The following is a 19,343-nucleotide window of genomic DNA, read 5'->3' as shown; positions in this document are numbered from 1 at the left end:
ACTTAAGAATTTCTAAGAAATTATTCCCCACTCCAGCTTCTTCTTTTAGCATAAAGCCCAGCTCATCTTTGCCAGAACATCAGCACTTCTCTGTAGAGGGAAACCTATGGATTGTCAAAAGGACAGAATTATGAAGAATAAACCAAGGACAATATGATTGTAGAGATGACCCTTCAAAAGCACAGAGAGCGGTTAACAGCTCAAGAAACACAGGTGACTACACAGTTGCTAGGTTAGCAGACTATGTAGGTGCAAGGTTCCACAGTTCTGTTACTGAACTGCAAAGAGCTCTCTCTGTATTTTCCAATAGATGGGGAAATTCAGGGATGTGTGCTGTGCATGCTTTTAAGTTAAGAGAATAAATCTCTGTATTACAAGGCAAGGTTAACATGTGAAATATGAATCAATACAGAAAAGGATCAAAACTGGGAGATCCCCTGTTGGAAATATGGGAGAGACAGTGCAGGGAAAGGTAAGAGGCTATAGAAACAGCTGGGGCTGCAGGCATGAAACCCAGGTATGCTGGAGACTTTTTTTGGTCTGTCACAGTTTTCCACTGTAGGGTGGTTATTGCCTGCTACAAGAGTGAGGTCCTTGCTTCAAGCAAGACACATGAGAGCAGGAGTGAAGGGCCTGGTGCTGGAAGAAGCTTGTGTGAAAACAGCAGGCTGGCAGCAGGAAGACATGGAAAGAAAGAAAGAAGGAAGAGGGTGGGTGAAAATCAGAAACTCGCTGGGCAGTTGTGGTAAGGAGGAGGACATAGGAAATACTGGGAGAGAAACAGAAATGTTTGCTAAATATCAAATGAAGTGAACAGTCCTTGTGGTGAGAGGATCTGGCAAGGACACAGCTAAAATATTCTGTTGAAAGTAGCACAGTAAATCATCAGTGCAGGAACAAAAATCCATTTTTGGCAAATGTAGGAACAAGAAGTGTGGGATATAGTCAATATTTTAAAAGACCAGTGGATGGCAGCATATTTTTGCTACGGTTGTCACACCATATGTTCTGGTTGCAGCTCATATGCTGACTTGAGCATCGCATGTCAGACACAACATGGATTTATTCTTGGGACAAGTTAGTACCAGCTGCAAAGATTTGTGCTTTTTTTTTTTTTTTTTTTTTTTTTTTTTTTTTTTTTTGTAGAGTTTGCATTTGGTTTGGCAGAGACAGCAGTAACCACTTTGTAGCTGTCCCATGCTGAATTGTTTGGGAGATGGGCAGTGTGTTTCACTCCCATCCTTATAATGGATAGAAGTGGAACATAAAGGAAAGAGGATAATATCATGACCAAGCGGTACCCACCTTCTAAACGTTTATAGGAATGATTCAGAGAATGAAAACTCAGAAAGCCAGGCCTAAGAATCACCTTAAGAGCATCTAATTCTATTGGTTTAGCGTGAGTTTAGTCTCTAGGCTATTATTCTTGTTCTGCTATGAAGCTGATAATTTCTTCCCCAAGTTTTGGGGTGTAAACTGTAAAGAAAGTAAATCCCTTGACAGATAAAGTTATATATGAGGAATATAATGGTACCAATTCAGGCTATAGTGTAACATCTGTCCATCCAAAAACTGGTGAGCATGAAGTTAGCTAAAGGAAAGATGTATTTTTGATAATGAAACTTTTTTTAAAGAAAAATCAAAAAAGCATTATTCTTGCTTGCCATATTGATTCGCTCTAAGTGTGTGTGGGGGGCAAAACTGACAAGTCATACAAGGTTTGTCTATGTTTTCCTGTGTGCATACATTTCAAATGAGAAAGAAAAACATAAAGCATACATTTTAGAAGAACAGTTTATAAATTTATTTGATAGAGAGAATTCCAATACATTTGTGGAAATTATAGGTCTTGAAAAGCTTTTCCTTCTGTTTCATGTTCTCTGAAGCAAAACACTTGATGCAAAGCACACCTGACATCTGACTAGCACACACCTCAGTGGTTTTCTGTGCAGTCTTCACTAAAGTGTGCTCACCAAATGTTCTGCAGCACCACAACATGAGTTCCTCCATCAGCTTCAAAACCCACGAACTATACACTCATGGTCAACAATGCTTCTACAAAAGAGACACTGCAAATACAAAAAAGAAGAGGGCACCAGCAGTCAAGGTTCTCTGGGAGATGTTACCTTGCTTTTGGTTGTGAAATGTTTATAAAGAGCAGCACACAGGAACATGGTAACCATTTCAATCATCTGAAACTGTTAAATTTAAAGGATGCTTGTAAAAAAAACCCAAAATATAAGCCTGATTGTAACAAAATGATATTTGCAGAACGAAGTTGGAAACAGCGTTTTGTTATTGATAAATGCACTAAAAACTGAAATATACGACAAGCTCTTTTGTTTGTCAATTTGTCAGGTGAGTTCTGAAGCTCCCCCTTCCAATTACAAGCCGTTCAGTACAGCACAATAGGTATTTTAAAATTAACATAGAAACTGGAATGTTTTTTACAATTGCAGCATGTTTCATCGGAGATGATTACCATGAAAAGACCTGAAAAGGGAACGCAAAAGCAGTGATTTATAGGCGCTCTAATTTTTCACTTAGAAACTCTTCCACGCTGTCTGTATTCCACTTGAGGATGCTCAGTTCTTCTGCAATGTTCCCGCTGTCGTCCAGCAGCTTCAGTACAGGGTCAGAACCACGCACGTACTGCGGAAAGAAACAAGTCAGTTCCCTTGGGCTAAAAAATGCATTCTCCATTTTAAATCCCTTCTCAATTTATTTACATCAGTTAAATAAATCAAGAAGAGAAATAAGCTCAAAGATTAACACCATGAAGTATGAACACCTAAAAAAAAGTGCTAAATGAAATTGGAGTATTGGAGAAAATACAGGCGAGGCAACTTATGCTATAAAACCCACCTAAGCTTAGGAAAAAAATCATAGCAGCTCATGCTTCAGCTTGGTTGTTCCTGATAACGCTTACTTAATGCTATAAATATTTCAGTGCCATGTATTTTGTTCTGTATTTACAAATGTTACTGATAGAATGTTTACCAACAATATATTCTACTTTTCTTGAAGAAAACATCTACATGAATCAGATTACGGCTTGTTCTCTCCTACATTACTGTTGCCTCCTCTGTCCAAACTTAAAGGAGTAGACGCAAAGAAAGAGTAAGGAAGAGGGGAGGTTAAAGCTGTAGTGACAGAGATGCTGCAAGCTCTACATCCCTGGCAGCTGTGGATACAGTGCATGGGCATGAGACAGCGCCATAAGGCTTGCATGGAAATAAGGTATTCTGCTTTAATTGTTGTAAGCCCCTCAGTTTGATTTCTGAGTCAAGCAGATTAATGATTCTTCTCATAAAGTCATTGGACTTTTTAATTTATTTTTTAACAACTTTAGAATTTTCTGGTCAAACAGTGTGACAGAATACTATCAATTTTTGATGCAATTACTTTCTTGCCTACTACTGTGCTCTATTTGTGCCTACTATGTCTTACAGGTAGTGCCGGTAATGCTTCTGAAATCCTAAAATATGTAATGCAAATAAGAGCTTTTAGCAGTGCTGTAAGGATGTAGCCATGAAAGGTTACAGAAAGATTTTTACTAGAGGTATTTTACTTTACCCTATTACACAGCTAACCTAGTTGGCTTCGGTTAATGAAGCTAACAGCATCTCTAATTGGTTTGCCCAAAGTCTTGTAAAATAAATCCCAGATTCATTTGTACATCTTTTTCCCAATAATGTTTTATACTGATTGAAGTATAGACTGTTTTAATGTCCAATACAGTTACAAAGCTTAAAATAAAAATGAAACGTTCAGATATACGGGAAAGAATGCTTATGAAAGAAACTGGAGGACATATATGAATACATGAGACAGACAGAGGAAACCTGCTTTAGATGCTGCTGAGAAGACAAACTGCTTATTTCACCCGTGCAAAGCTATGAAGTGACTCCAGATGGTGCCATTTGGTGAATAGAGATGAGAGCACAAAGATGTGAGAATCAAGATGTGTATCTGTGAAGTACCCTGCAAGTTCACGTAGGATTTTAAGTTTTACACTAGAATCTGAAAACAAAGAATTGCTTGCGCTTAAGGCAGTGTGGCTCACGCAGCTTTGCCTATACCAAAGTCATAGAAAAAACCATTCAGTGTATGCAGTTCTTTAAAGCTGGATGTTTGAAGGCTAAATTTAAACAGAACCAAAACAGACTGAGGAAGATCTGAGAGGAAGGAGAAATATCCAAGAATCAATGAAAGTATGGAAATGGCAGCTGCATGAGAAAATGAAGAACAGATTGAGAGAAAAAGAATTGAAAGCATGGCAGAAGCAGCTCAAGTAAACACAAGATATCCACAGAATCAGGTCAGAATGCAAGCATTCCTCACGTTCTTGAAACATCTGCTTTTACTTAAGGGTTTCAGTATACCTATTATTGGTTTTAAACAAAATAACAAACAACTCCTTGGGCCCCAGTAACAACAAAGATTCGGCACCACTGCTTAGCAATGACCCAATTAGCGTTAGCTGCAAAAACTTGGATAGATTTATATTGGCAATGAAAGTACATCTTCTCCTGAAGGATTATTTCATCAGCAAATAAGGATGCTCCATAAAAAGGCTGTTTCCACCAGGCTTAATTCTTCTTAATATATGCTTCCCCTGACCCCAGGAAAACACAAAAACCCGTTGGTTATTACTTACCTTGATTTGCAGTCCCCTGAAGAGCTTAGGCTTATCACTCCTGACAAAAGCTACAATATGGAGAAAAAAAAAGAGAATTAAACTTTCCCATGGAAAAAAGCATTAGAAATTAATGGCAGAATTCTCAATATCTTCACAAAAGCATTAATTCTAAACGGTATGCCTAAGGAAAATTATTTTTACCAGTGTCCCAAACAAGCTCAGATTTTCCTTGGACAGTAGTGCAGCTGTGTGGATCAGTTCCTGTGCATGGACAACTGACAGTCCTCAGCAGATCCGCGCATACACAGCTGTATATGTGGATGTGAAGGGATTTGTTAGGGCAGTCAAATTCTAGTTGGAAATGAGCTCTGTGAGGGAAGATACGGGTGAAACAAACGCCCTTGGCACACTGCATACAAGTGGCAGCAGTTGGTGAAAGGGCACTGAAGAAACTGTGGGTAAAGGTGTTATTCTTGCACACAAGACAAACAGCTTTGTCTTACAGAGCTCTCCAAGGTTACATGCTGAAAACCACCATGGAAACAAGAAGAGGAAATGAGAAGCTGGTATCTCCTCTTTTCTTCAAATTCCTAAAAGCAAGCAGTCAGCTTCACCATGGGCTCCGTGACCTGCCATGCCACAGCGAGATCGGCTGCTGATGGATGGATTCTTCACCTGAAGTGCTGGTCATACAAATGTGAGTGCTACACAGACCCTGTATCCCTACAGCACTCCATCCCTGTGTTAATGTGAACTTTAAAAAGAATATTGACAGCATGGCTGATTTGGGAACAAAATGTGAGCATAATCCACTACTTCCAAACACTTAAGCTTAATGAATATATGAGTTGCAGAAGTATTTAAAATTTATTTAGAAAATAGCTTAGTCTTCATTTCCCATTACACTCAGGTTACACTACAAGCTGAATTTAGTATCTATAGTGACATTAAGTGGATTCAGGCAGCTCCTGCGGTACGCCAGCAGTCTCCCCAAGGATGAACACTGTCAGCATGGATTGACTCTCACGGAGGTGCTGGCTGCATGTTAAAGCTGCCTTTTCAAGGTTAGACAACAATGCATCTCTTGCGAATTGCGGTGCATCCAGCTGGGGCATGAAGATGAGAGCAACCTCAGGACTAACGCCTCGTGCTGCCTCACAAAATGTAGTGCTTTCCTGGGTAATTGTAAAGATGTCCTCTGACATCTTTATACCTTTCTCTACATTACTGAAGACAGTTACCTTAACATTTCCTCAGTACGTATATACAGAGCGACATTTATTTTCTCCATTTTTTTACTGTGCTCCTGGTACAGAACAAAATCAAATACTCTGCTGGCTGTACCAACCACTGTGCAGCATAAACAAGTTCATAACAAAATGGCACAGTGAGCTGCTAGAAAGGCCGGTACTTGAAGAAAAAGAAAGCTTGCTTCTTTCTGGAGAACGTTAATGTCACATTGCAAGCTGTACTCACAGAACAATTTCAAACAGCACGAAACCACCAGTACTTGCTCACACATTTGAGTTCAGCTCTGATATAAATTCACACCGAGGCCATTTTCAGACGCTGTTTTCCTATGCCCCTATGAGCTGTTAGTTGTCTGGGCTCTGCTAGCAAGATACAAAAAAAAGTGGCAATGTTTCTCAAGTTCACAGTGAACTGAACAATTACATGGGGCTTTTTCCCTGCAAACTGAAAAATCTGAAGCTGAAATCACTGTGTAGGACTTAATATAAAAAGGAGGTTTTAGGAAACAGTCAGTATATGGAATATATTTAATTGCAAAGCTTAAAGAGAAGTAGTAAGATGGCACAGTGAAATGGAATCTCAAACAGATCTGGACTGTGGAACTCAACTCTTTAAGAACAGCCTTAATGGGTTAGCTCAGGCTGCAGCACTTTCAGCCTTTAGCAGGTGTGAGGACTGGTTAACTGAGTGACAGATAAAAGCTCACTGGGACATGAGTGGCTGCTCACTGGCTGCAGTGTTGGAGGAAAGAAGCTCATAAAACGTGGACAGAATTAGGCGAAAGAAGAAAATATTCTCTAGGTTGATTTACATTTTGTCACTTTAGAAGTAGCTATTACACCTTTGTATCAGTGTCAAACGTCTGAATCTTCTGAACGCTGAAGCACTACAGAGCATTTTTCCTGAAATTTTAGACAGCTGGAACAAAACCATTTTTTGTTAGTGGCATATTGGTTTCTAATGCTCATCATAGCGACTTTCTATATTGGTCACTTGAATTTCTATGATGCAACTAAGAATAACGTAATATATATATTTTTTTATAATTTCTATCTTCTCAATTTTGGAAGCTAAATTAAGAAACTGATATCCTGACATGCGTTAAAAATACAGATTATCCCATCAAACCCCACTTTTCCACAAAATCAGGCTCTAAGTTGAATACACGGTTGTGGAATAGACATGCAGCTGCCAGCTTACCCCGGTGCACATGGTCCCCCTTCTGCACTGCCCCAACTGTTGCTAAGGCTGTTTGCACATATTTACACCACTGCTTAATAGCCTGATGCTTAATACTAAGATTCTGGATATCTTCCAATTTTCCTATGCCCATAGCAGCTTCAGAAATCACATACTGCAGAGAAAAAGTATTTAATACAGTTCATTCATGGGTGAGTGAGAAAGGCATTTTCCACTTTGATTTCTGCAGGATGAACTCTGAGCTTGGTGCCATGACACTATTTTTGGTGAATTAAACACCAGACTCGAAGTCAGAGCTGTTCTACTGCCTGCCTTGTGACTGTCCTGTCACATAACGTTAAGAAAATCATTTCACCTTATGCTGTTACAAAACACATGCAGTACCAAAGCATATGCCTTCTGTTTGAAGGCAACCCTGAGGTGAGGCTGCACAGCCGACCTGACTGCCGTTGTGATCAGCTACAGCAAAAGGTCAGATTGCGGAGCAGAAGACAGCCCACTGGCTTCTCCAAGGCAATCTGCTGAATGCACGAAAGGGAGAAAAGGATCAGATGCGTACAGACATTTCAAAGCCTATTGAGTACCAAGCTGTTACGCAAAGATGGGTCACACCAAGCATCAAACAGTGCTTTTAAGGACCTAGGAGCAGCCTCTGCCTACATACAACACAGAAACTTACCGCTATTGTACCTTTGTTTCAACAGGGCTTTAAACAAGTCTGTTAGAAGTAAGACCTAGAATCCTAGACAGAGATTGCTAAAGAACTGAAGAATAACTCACATACAAACTGCAGGTCTATGTATTTGCTGGCAGACACTTGTGCTATTCTCTCTGAAGCCCAACATACTGCAGGAAAGCCTTCTGACCTCAATGGGCATGACTTCACACGGCATCATAGTAAGCTGCAGATCAGTATGTTTGGCATTAGTCCTTTGTTAAAAGACTTGACTATCTACTTTTAATATATTAAGGGCACAATCCAAATTATTGAGGATATCTACATTCAGAAATACTTATATTATTTAGTTTCCTGCTTTAGGAGAAAAGATTTCGTGCTTGATTTGTAAGTGGAAAAATACAAAATGTTAAGTTAATCTATTAATCCTTGAATGGGAGTCAATACACATAGCTGTAGAATTTCACACTTATCTTCAAACAACTATGCACACAGACAAGTATTTTCAACCTTGTTCATCTCCACACGCATCAGAAGGAATGTAACAGCCTCGGATCAGAAAGGCCTGGAGGAGATGAAAAAAAGAACTTACTGCCCTATTACATCAGTTCCAGATTTTATTCCAGAAAAAGACAACAGAGATCCTAACTAGCTATTAACTTCAGCATCATGTCAGCAGCAATGGATTTTTACTGCATGTTTTTTTCCTCCTGGTAAGCTACAGCATGTCTTCTAGCAAGAATCTGATGTGAATAAGTATCTTCCAGTAATGCAAAAGTCCAGTTGTTCAAATTTTCAATCCTTCTTCTACTTAAGCCATGCGTCCTGTTTTGATTTATTGCACTGCTTATCACTGTGACACTACGGGCACCTTTCTAACTAAGTATGTCCATATGTATTCATCCAAGTTTTAAAACTGTACCTACTCTTCTCAGTTGATGCCAGATTTCTAGTCCCCAGAACCTTTTAGCTACTAAACTCTCAACACTACATACAGATAAACAACTTTGCATCACAGCTAAATTACGCTAAAGATACTGATCACACCCTGAAAAGTAGCAGCATACTTTTTTGATGAAGGTGACCATCCCTTCTACCCATGATTGTTAAAACAAAGAGGTCTATAATTTGATCAGCACAAAAAATCGTCAGTACTCCGAGAGCTGCATCAGAAAGGAACACCTCCATCAGTAAAGAGGAACGCTGCAAAATTAGTATCAAGAATGATCTGCTCCAAGAAAAGTATTTCAGGTCTTTCTGTGATGCATTGAAATGGGTCACACATTAAAGTACTAGTGATAGGAGACAAAAGACTTAACATTTTATCGAATCATGATTCTGCGTGGTACTCTGTGCAACTCTGAGTGCAGTACATACACCTGATTTTTATTAATTAGAAATAAGAAACACTATGTGTATACAAAAAGTGCTACGGGAAATAACTGATCTCTCATTATCACACATGGGGTGTGAAACACGAGAGCAGCAATGATAGAAATGTGCCTCAATCTGAAGGATTTGTTTAGTTTGTATATATGTATATAACCTAATTACAAAAGATTATGATAGAATGATGGATGTCTCTCATTAGAATATCCTACATTGCTTAGCAAGAATTATACTGACTTGTGCAAAAATAACACTAAATATTATTCTAACTTTCAGATTTCTGTTAGCAATACTTAAGAACGACAGATAAAGTGAATGAGGAAATAAGTAATCTTACCCAGAAGTGCACTCCCCCACCAGCAAACTACATTCTAGTATCTCTAAGATTCCCCTCACAGCTGCAGAACTTGAGCAATACAGCAGTGCTTACTGACTCCCTGAAGCCAGAGGATCTAATGTAGTTGCGTGTTGCGTGAGTTCAAGGATGAAGGACTTTCTGTAACATCTGCTGGGAGTACATTCATTGTGTCACTACAAGTCACACAGTGAAAGGTCAGAATTATTCTCCTGATGAACAAAAAGAATGCCAAGATGTGAAAGAAACGTTCAGTGTAAAAAGCCAGCCTAATTCAGTGCTGCTAAACACAGCAAAAAAAAAAACACAGAGTGCAGACCTTGTGATCTTGTATCTGATCATGAACAGAGCAGGGCTGCCACTGAAAAGTCAACTTCAAACAAATATATTAGATTAGTCACAGACCTACCCAATTTTGTTTTCTACCTCAGAGCCTTAGTTTTATGTCAGCCAGAAACTGTTTCACTGTCTGTGCCAGCTGGTCTAAGAAGATCTTACTTCATCTAAGAATTTTGTCACTTATACCTTCAGTGTCCTACTTTGATGGAATAATAAATATTTAAAAGCTGTTTTATAAGGAGCAATTTCAAAACATATGTGCTAAAGGAATTATTTTTACAGTATAGAATTTATTATGCAGCATTCTCTTCTTATGGGAAACTGAGCAGGAAACAATATCTCAGTACTGAACATACTACAGAGGTTTACAGGAATGTAAACTGTTACCTGACTTATCATGAGAAGCTTTATTTGAGAAAGATAACAGGTACCCTTGGCCACGCTCACAGAAGCACCCAGCAGGCTGCAATGGCATTACAAAGAATAACGCTAGCTACACGTGTACATTCTACTGCTTTTTAAAATTTTCTAATTATGCTTCTAAATTTTACCTCATCAACCTCCTGCAATAACCGTAGCAACAAATCCAATCGCAAGAGACTCAGATTGGGTAACAGCAGAAACTGCTGAGGAAAAAGTCTGTTTATCCCTCCCTTCATTTTACCATCTCAAAGAGAAGAATTCGTTCAGATGAACAAGGATGGAAAAGCAAACTATTAGCATTTGTAAGTTTTTCCTTTGCACTGAAAGCTTTTGGAGGATCTTTTACAGTGCACATAGAGAAGTTGGGGTTATTTTTAAGTGTGCTGAGTTTGAATGAACATGGGGATTACACAGTTACCTCTACTAATACAAGTCTCCTCACACCCCTAAGTAGCACAAGCAATGTAATTAGTTCTTGTTTTGGTGTTTTAAACAGCAGGAAAGAATCTTTCCTCCGGCCTTGTGGTCAGTTAATGGAACTGTGTGAAGACTGGAGTGGGAGGAGGGAAGTCCAAAGCAGTGTAACTCATACTAACTGCAGCCTGGTTTTAATTCCTTTTATTACTTGTTCTTTAGACCACCTTCAATTAAGGTAATACAACTTGCAACTCTTCTGACACAATATATGAAACTTATGACTACTTGTAGTAGCATTAAAAGCACATCTTGTCATTTTGCTATGATGGTATTTTGTATTTTAAAGAACAACAGTAGCTTTACTTACCCTGGACTTGAGGGAACCTTCCCAGTTTTCATCCACATACCTCTAGGACAGCTCCTGCATAAAGCTGCAATAATATATAGAAGTTGTTAATAGAAGTATAAACTACTTGATGGTTCATGGCATGTAATCTATTGATCTGAGCATCAATATCAGTTCATTAGATTTGCTATTGAAATATTTCATCTATTTGTCTTTGAGAAGATAGTGACGTTGAGCTAACCGCAATGCCTGCACTTAGACATTGGTCTCCTCAATTACCTATGCAAGGTACCCAGATTCACTGCTTTTAAAAAAAAATAAAATAAGTTCACTTCAGTTCTTTAAAAGGTAGCATCTCAATAAAAATAGACGTATTGCTCTTGTGTAAGGTCACATCTCTGAACTTTGTTTTTCTGGCAACTGGCTCCACAGTATGGTGAATCTTAAATATAAGGTAGCAGCAGATTTTTCTTGCTACCAAAATAGAGTTTTCTACTGTAAAGCTTGGCATTTCATCTCAGAAATAGCTGTCAATACTGTTTACCAAATTCCTTCTGGCTGTGGAACTCCTACTGCTTAGAGAGGGGCCGACAGAATAAGCTTCAGTTAAACATTCTTGAATTCTATAAACAGTGAATACTAGCTCCTGTTTTCTGATAGCAGCATTTTCATAACAAATGTGAAAGTCCAGACGGAAGAATATAAGAGTGCTGAAATGAAGTAAAATTAATGTTTGACTTAACCTGTGGGGACAAGCAATTAAAAATATGCTTTCACTTTAAAATTTACTAAGTGCAAACCCTTCTGAAAAAGGAGCAAAGACCAAACTTGATGTGACAAAAAGATCAAAGTGAGACAATTTTATTAACGTTTCCTCCCTCATCCATGTTGGCAGTCAGGGCAGCCAGGGAATGCATCTGCAGTTCAGAATATGAATCTTCTGATTTCCAGTTCCATTCGATACTGCTCTAAGTGCTGTGGATCAGAACATATGAAATACTCTATGCTCATCTGCAAGGAAATTACAGCTTCTTGCCTGAGCTCAGCGAATCAGTAATCATTACTTCCACAGGAAATGGAACTAAAAATACTACACTACAATATATGTAGAAGAGCCTCTCAAAAATATGCTTAACTACATGCAAGTTTTTTTTCATCCCCAAATTAAAATATTTAAAAGGCACAGACAAAAATCTCAGATACCAGCTTGAATAACTAAATTTCTCTGGATTGAGATCATGGAAGTTTTAAGATGGAGGAGTTACATACATTGAATAGTGAGATTCTAAACTTAACCTGGGCCTCCATTCATTATTCTTTTAAAAGCATTCCAACAACCATTATATTGGCAGTTGTACTTTCAGATATTACTTTGCATGCTTGCTAATGCACTGAGCATTTCTCCTTGTTCTATATACTGACAATTACTCGCATTTTTCTATCAAGAATTAGTAGAAAGAAATAGAGGTGTAATAGCCTTCTTCCATCTGTTCAGCAATTATGTTCTTTATGGGCATGAAGAAGTAAGCACAGCAGATTTAGGACAATGGTAACATGAACATTTGTCAGTTCTTTTTGCTGAAAACAATTCTTCCAGTTTATTTTTCCTTTCAATAAGGATTCCTATGGAAGCAAGATCACTGTGAGAATCTAAAATGTAAGATGTCACATGATTACAGACTAATCCTCCAAGCCAGTAACTGACACACATAAAATTTTAGCAAAGAAAACAGCGCAATTGCTGATGCTTAGAAATATATTGAGCTTCTATCTCTGCTGTAACTGAAGCCCAAATGTGCTACTACAAAAAAAGTTCAGATTCATGCTGGGACAAGCAGATGCTCTTTATATAGCTAGACCAAAAGAATCCATTGACTTCACTCGTAACTTGAACAAAGGTGCCTTTTGCAAGAAACACAGGTTTATTTGCATTGCTTTGGCCACAAGAGAATTCTTGTGAACGTCTTCTGCCACTACTATTCCATCATGTCCAGAGCAGATTGCTGTGAACTTTTTTGATTCCTTCTTCATGAAGGCATAGACTGTGTTCCAATATGACTAAGAATGACATGTATTGCTCAGAATGGAGGCATACAAACATGGCGAGTCAGTTCGCCACACAATGCTTAACTTACAAGCTAATGCACTCTATAATAATGCCTCACTTGTTTTAGTGTTCATGAAAGTGTGCATAGTGCTGCAAGCAATGAAGTAAAGTCTCTAAACTATTACTGGTGTCCATTTAGTTATGCACTTCCAGGCTGACTCACGTCTGCATCTATATAAGTAACTTCTTTTTAAAAACCTGCTAGCTGTTACACTTCCTAAGGCTCTTATGACAAAGACTGAACTTTTTCCCTCATCCTTTAGAAAGCTACAACTTTTTTTACAACTTTCAACTCATTCATCATCAGCATCACATGGTGCTGCATCAACAGTGACAAAAACAGATGTGTTTTTAAAAATACATTAAATCATCCCCCATTTTTTACTGTAACCACTGACTAAACCTGACCCTCCATGCATTATAAAGTGACAATCAACTTTGATCTGTATGCATTTACAATCAGCTAAAAATTACAGTACCATCATGTCTTAAAACATGCAGTGTAATGGGTTGTTAATATAAAGGCATGAAGGAGTAAAGAGCTGCCTGACAGTATCTAAACTAGATACTGCAGGAATACTATGTTTTGATGGTTCAGGAATACTAAACTATCAACTCTTTTATTTTAGTTTTTAAATAGAAAACTTGATTCATTGAAATAAGGGAATGCACAACAACATATAAAAGGTTTTATTTTCTGTGAGGGAGAGAACTGAGAACTCCACTTTTTCCCTAAAGACAAAAGATGGACAAGAATCTGTGGGTTAGGAGAGCAGCAGTCAGAAAACCTCACTGTCAAGAACAGAATGAATTGATGTTCAAAATGCAGAAAGCCTGCAAAGCCACACAGATCGTTCTGAAATGAAGTCACTGGTAAATTTAGCTACAAAGAAACCCTTCTCATTCACAGCTCATTATGTGATGGGAGATGCCCATCTATGAGTCTAGACACGAAGATTCAAATAGCCAGAAAAAGTGTTATCTGAATTAGTGATTTCCAGCAGATCTAAGCACTCATTATTTGCAAGGAAAGCAATTCAAACTGGATTTCCAAAGGAAAACAAACAAAAAAACAACCATGGGATCGTGGGTGTTTGAACGCTGAGCTAAGTTGCTAAGAAAGACCGCAGAACCTTCATCCTTGGACATCTTCAGAATGTAACCAGAAAAGGCTCTGAGCTTTGCTTTGGGTTGGAAATTCTTCTGTGTGCACACATATCAGAGCTGTGTGTTATAGTTCCAATCTCCAGAATACAGGAAAATGTATTACCTAAGGCTGTGCCAGTGTTGGTACTAACCCAGCTCCTTGCTGCAATATTGTGTCGTCATTCTTGTGCTTTCAAACCAAGGACCCCCAAGCAACAATTCCTCCCAGAGGATAAGGTTTTAGCTCTGTTCTTTGCAATGGTATGGTGTAAGGACAAGCGAACAGGAAATGTGAGACAGGCATGCAGGAGAAAATGTAGAAGTCAAGCACCCAGCAGTGAGGTAACTTGGGATCTCTGTGGTCTGTAGTGGGAGCAGAAAGGCAAAGTGGAATAGAGGATAAGTGTTGTGGAAAACGGGCTCCTGTGTACAAGCTTGTACTTGAGCCAAGAGAGCAGTTGTAAGTAAGCTAAAAATTAGAAGGTTAGCAGATTTCAAGCTCTAGTTTTGAAATATGATGTCTGAATGACTTTGCTATCTAACCATCTATTTGCCTCTAGAAGTATAATCTCCAAATATCTCTTCATCTCTGGAATCTCTGGAGATAGAAAACACTGAGGATGGAATACATCAACTATTTACTTGTCTTTGTACATTTAATTAATTTGGAAACTGCACTTTCTGAAGTTGTTCCAACAAACGTAGAGTCAATCATTTTATCTAGATGTGTACTTAAATGAAGGAGGTCAGATTTAATTAATTAAACATTTCATTTGCCAGCACAGATGCACATACACAATTTTAACTTGCATTTAGCAAATTCCCATTTACTGTTGTTCTAACCTTCTTTCAAACTTCAGAACAGAAAGAAGTCTCCCACATGTAAGGCTCATCCTGCTACAGACAGATCAGTGCCTTTTATCTTAGTTTGTCTGAAGAGATGAACCTTCAGTGAATTTGGCCCAAAGTTTTCTATCTTAGACACAATAATCCATTTTAAATTTCAGTGATATTTTAGCAATGTATATTGTTACATCTCGTACAAGTTGAGCAAAAAATAATGTTAAGTTTCTCGTTATCTTAACAATGCAGAGGCCAGATAGTCCAATAAATTATTAAGTCATGCTTTGACAAGTTTTTATATTTTAACAATCCTGAACACACGCACAAGAAAGATAAAAATGTCTGAATTTCAGACCCCTCCGCTGAATTCTGAACAAGGTGGCAACTACCCACAGCTGAGGAACTTGGAAAGGATGCACATGGGCACTTTGTATCAATACATTCACCTTGTGTTACAATAGGGTTATACACTAGAAACAATGTTGCACACACGTAGTAGACACATAAGATGTTACCTTGTTACTTGTAAGAGCTGGCCATATATGCCATACATTTTAATACCTCAAATTTCCTGGTCAACTTTTGCTTACAGTAGACGTTATCTAATTCAGCAAACTGCATGACATCACACCATTAGGAACACTTGATAATAGAAAATTCAAATGCTGTAGAACGACACATCTTAGTGTGCAAAATATACTTCAAAATTCCATTTAGAAATATTTATTTGTGAGGGCTGCTGCAATCCCACACAGTGCAACTACGATGATTAACGGGTGGCAGATTTCATCACACAGTTAATTCCTAACATTGATTGGAATTCTGACACGCATATATTGCTGAGATAAACCTAAGATTATAATACACAATTAATGGAATATGCTTATATCTATGCTTGAGATGATCACATGGCATAAGCGAAAGCTGCAGATGGAGTGCAGCTATTTTCGGCTACTGCAAAATATGGACAATCTCTCCTGCTACTACAATTTCACGCACAGTTACCTTCACCTCCATTTCATCCTTCTACGTTTTACACACCAGCAGTGCTCTGCATCTGACAGACTGAGGCTTAAAACTTGCAGCTGTCTAAAGCAATACAGTTTAATCCAGCTTGTGAATGAGTCTGCAGCTGGATACAAAATCTTTCGTAGAGGAGAAAATAACTGAAAGAATTTTTTTTCATTTTACCTACGGTAAAATTATGAAGTAATGAAAATATTTCATTGGACAGATGGCAGCGGAAGTTAAGAGTGAGACACATACTGGGTAACCAGAGCAGCTCGCAGCTATTTTCCACCATGTCAATTCACAGAATACTGGATCAATAACAAGATGAGAATTAATAAATATCTTTCAAGGATATGAAAGAGCTGAGTTCCACAAATACACCACATGTGGGCTTGCACTGACGCTACTCAGCACAAAGTATTTTTAGGATAGGGCATATTTCACAGATTGTTTTCCAAAAGGATTGACGATACGAAAACTCCCAGATTTCTAACCCTCCCCACATGCTTTTAAGGAGAATTAACTGCAAATCCTCAAGTCTGTGCTGGAATTCTAATAGCATGCATGGTGTGTCTGTAACACAGACAGCTAGAACGTTGCCTTGCAATAGCAATACCTGCTCATAGGCTGCATACTGCAGGCATGCCTCAAAAATAATAAAGATTCCTCTCTTCTGAGGATGTTCAGTTGTGCAAGTGATTGCACTAACAAAGCCCTGAGCACCACCACTCTGGAGCTCAGCAACAGATGAGGCTACAAACCAGCAAGTAAGTTATCTTGCATGTAGATGCAGGTTTTTAGAGTAAGGTTAAAAAATTCATTCAAGCAAAAGGATAGGGAAAAATGCTTCTAAGATTTAAAGTCTATTCACTCCCAACTATCAAACTGTCAGTAGAACAAAGATTTAAGAGTAAAATCGTAAGCTCAGTTACAGATGCCTGTTATAAGTGGCATTATGTTAGACCACAAATCAGTTCAAAATGTGATGACTCTGAATACAATCCGTTAAGATATTAACATAAAAACTCCCAGCACTGATTTTCTGCTGCCTAGTCTGCAGGGGGATTTACTTGGCACAAATTTCAGAAATTCAGCAGATATGAACAGATTTCCAAACAGCGGCTGTGAACGAATGTAGCAATATCAGAAATTCCACACTCTGAAACAGCATTCAAGAGAATATTAGGAATGATGCTATAATTTAGCACTCAACCATATAATCATGAGGGTAGAACAATCCAATATTTCTATTCAGCGGCAAATTACTCATGTTTGCTACAAAACCCTAACAAAAAAATGAAACCAAGCAACCTAATGCGAAAAAACAAACTTCTATTAAACAATCTCCAGGTTCCTATGCATATACAATAAATTCTGGCTCACTGCAAAGGAATATGTCAAACAACCTTGAGACTCCTTCCAGCTCTGTGCTTTCTGTTCTATGCTGAGCGTGACTAAAATGGAAAAGACTGCATATACTTTTAATGTAAAGCCCTAATCACAAAATGACACCTGCTCAGTCTTACACGAGAAGCACCATCAGCTACAGGGTGAAATCTAGGTCTGGTTCAGGATAATCAGAAAAGATATCTATTGATTTAAATTCCGTTCTTGTTTGATCCAAATTTCTTGATGCAAAAATGTTTATGACACAAAGTAAGTGACACCCATGAGTAAATTATAAAAAAATTAAGACAGATTTCTTCCTCAGAAAACCCATTTATCTGGTTCAAAACCCACCTTTCTTGTTTCCAGCTGAGCTTCTTCTTGGCAGCACTGCCTACAGAATGGATCCAACTGATTCAGATTGAACTGTCCCAGAAGGTTGCAAGAGCTGCAGAGCAAGTTACTGGAGAAGCCAAGTTCCCTGCAAGCTTCTGATGACAACTGTGCTCCATATACATGTATCTGTAAATCAATACAATGGTACACTTTAGTATTCAATTAGTTGTTTTTGTTTGTTTGTTTTTTAAAGTTTTTTTAGGTGCTTTGAATATCAAAAGAATTAATTATTTGGTGAATATTTTATTTTACGTTTAACTGCCTGCTCATAAGTGCAAACCACCACCTCGTTTTGAGAAGTAGTCTTAAATCCAATAGTAAATTCTAGACGTCATGCACAACGTGCATGTTTAAGGTATCAGATCTGCTACTTTCCTCTATATTGCTACCACTCTGGGGTCTCTCTTGTGCTTGCTCCAAAGAAAGAACAACAAAAAACCATCTGTCAGGAATGAGCTGCAGCTCTGTGAAAGATGCTCTTGTGAAACAATCCCAATAAACATCCCACTAGTGGAGGCACACCTGGAAAATGAGTCTTACAGCTGAGCTTGGGAAAAGCACAACCAGGGAGTGATGAAGTGGACCAAACTGCTCAACAGTGTATACAGGATTATGATTTTTTTTTTTTCCTTTGGAAAAATCAAGTGTAGATAAAAATCCTGCAGCATTATGAACATCTGATTGAACTCTGATAAAAGGGCCTGCAGCACCTCTGCGTTTAGAGAAGGCCCATCTGAACATGAGCACGCTGGAGCAGGTGACAACACAGCGGTCAAAGCGTTGTTCTGGGCCAGCAGATGCTGACAGCAGAGCCACGTTTCTCACTCACATAAATCACCTCTCCTTGGTATTTTTCCTCAAGTTTTATGCCCCGATGGCGCTACTCCAAAATGACTCTGAACTGTAACAGAAGCGCTGACGTTTGGGTGAGACCCGTCGGCCCCACCTCAGCAGTAAGTCCATCCTCCCGTACAGCCTTACACGCCCGTCGTAGGACTGCTTTGCTTTCACATTAAAATTTAACACACAAAAGCAATCACAGCACGGCTACAGACCGCCTTAGGGAGGATCGACGAGTGACAAACCCTCGGGCCGTGCTTTCTGCCCGCTCCCGGCCTCCCCCACCCGGAGCCGCTTGCCGGGGTCTGGCCCAGCGGCACCGCCCTCAGACCCCGGGGCCCGGACCGCAGGGCAGCGAGCGGGCCCGCATCGGCAGCCCGCAAACCTCCCTCCCGCCCGTCCCGAGCCCCGCTCCTCGCAGGGCAGCGCCGCCGCGCTCAGCCCCGACCCCGCTCACCGCGGGCAGCCCCAGCAGCAGGCACAGCCAGCACAGCCCGCAGCGCATCGCAGCCGCCAGCTCGGCGGACACCGCCATCTTGGCACCGAGCAGCGCGGCGGGCGGGACGAGCGGGGACC

The 19,343-nt window shown here is 39.3% G+C and overlaps 1 protein-coding gene across 1 annotated transcript; it reads right to left on the bottom strand.

Annotated features, from left to right (window-relative positions):
- Nucleotides 1-1,780: 1,780 nt before the first annotated feature.
- Nucleotides 1,781-19,330, bottom strand: SELENOF (selenoprotein F). The gene is made up of 5 exons (XM_015870194.3): nucleotides 19,225-19,330; nucleotides 17,886-18,053; nucleotides 11,060-11,123; nucleotides 4,661-4,710; nucleotides 1,781-2,652 (listed from the first exon to the last, which is right to left on the bottom strand). Exons 1-5 carry the CDS (start codon nucleotides 19,300-19,302, stop codon nucleotides 2,521-2,523), a joined length of 492 nt encoding a protein of 163 aa, XP_015725680.1. The 5' UTR covers nucleotides 19,303-19,330; the 3' UTR covers nucleotides 1,781-2,520.
- Between the last annotated feature and the right edge of the window lie 13 nt (nucleotides 19,331-19,343).

Source organism: Coturnix japonica, chromosome 11 (assembly GCF_054131305.1).
Source record: "Coturnix japonica strain WE chromosome 11, WE-NBRP24, whole genome shotgun sequence".
Classification (NCBI taxonomy): domain Eukaryota; kingdom Metazoa; phylum Chordata; class Aves; order Galliformes; family Phasianidae; genus Coturnix; species Coturnix japonica.
This window is presented reverse-complemented; position numbering and strand designations above follow the sequence as displayed.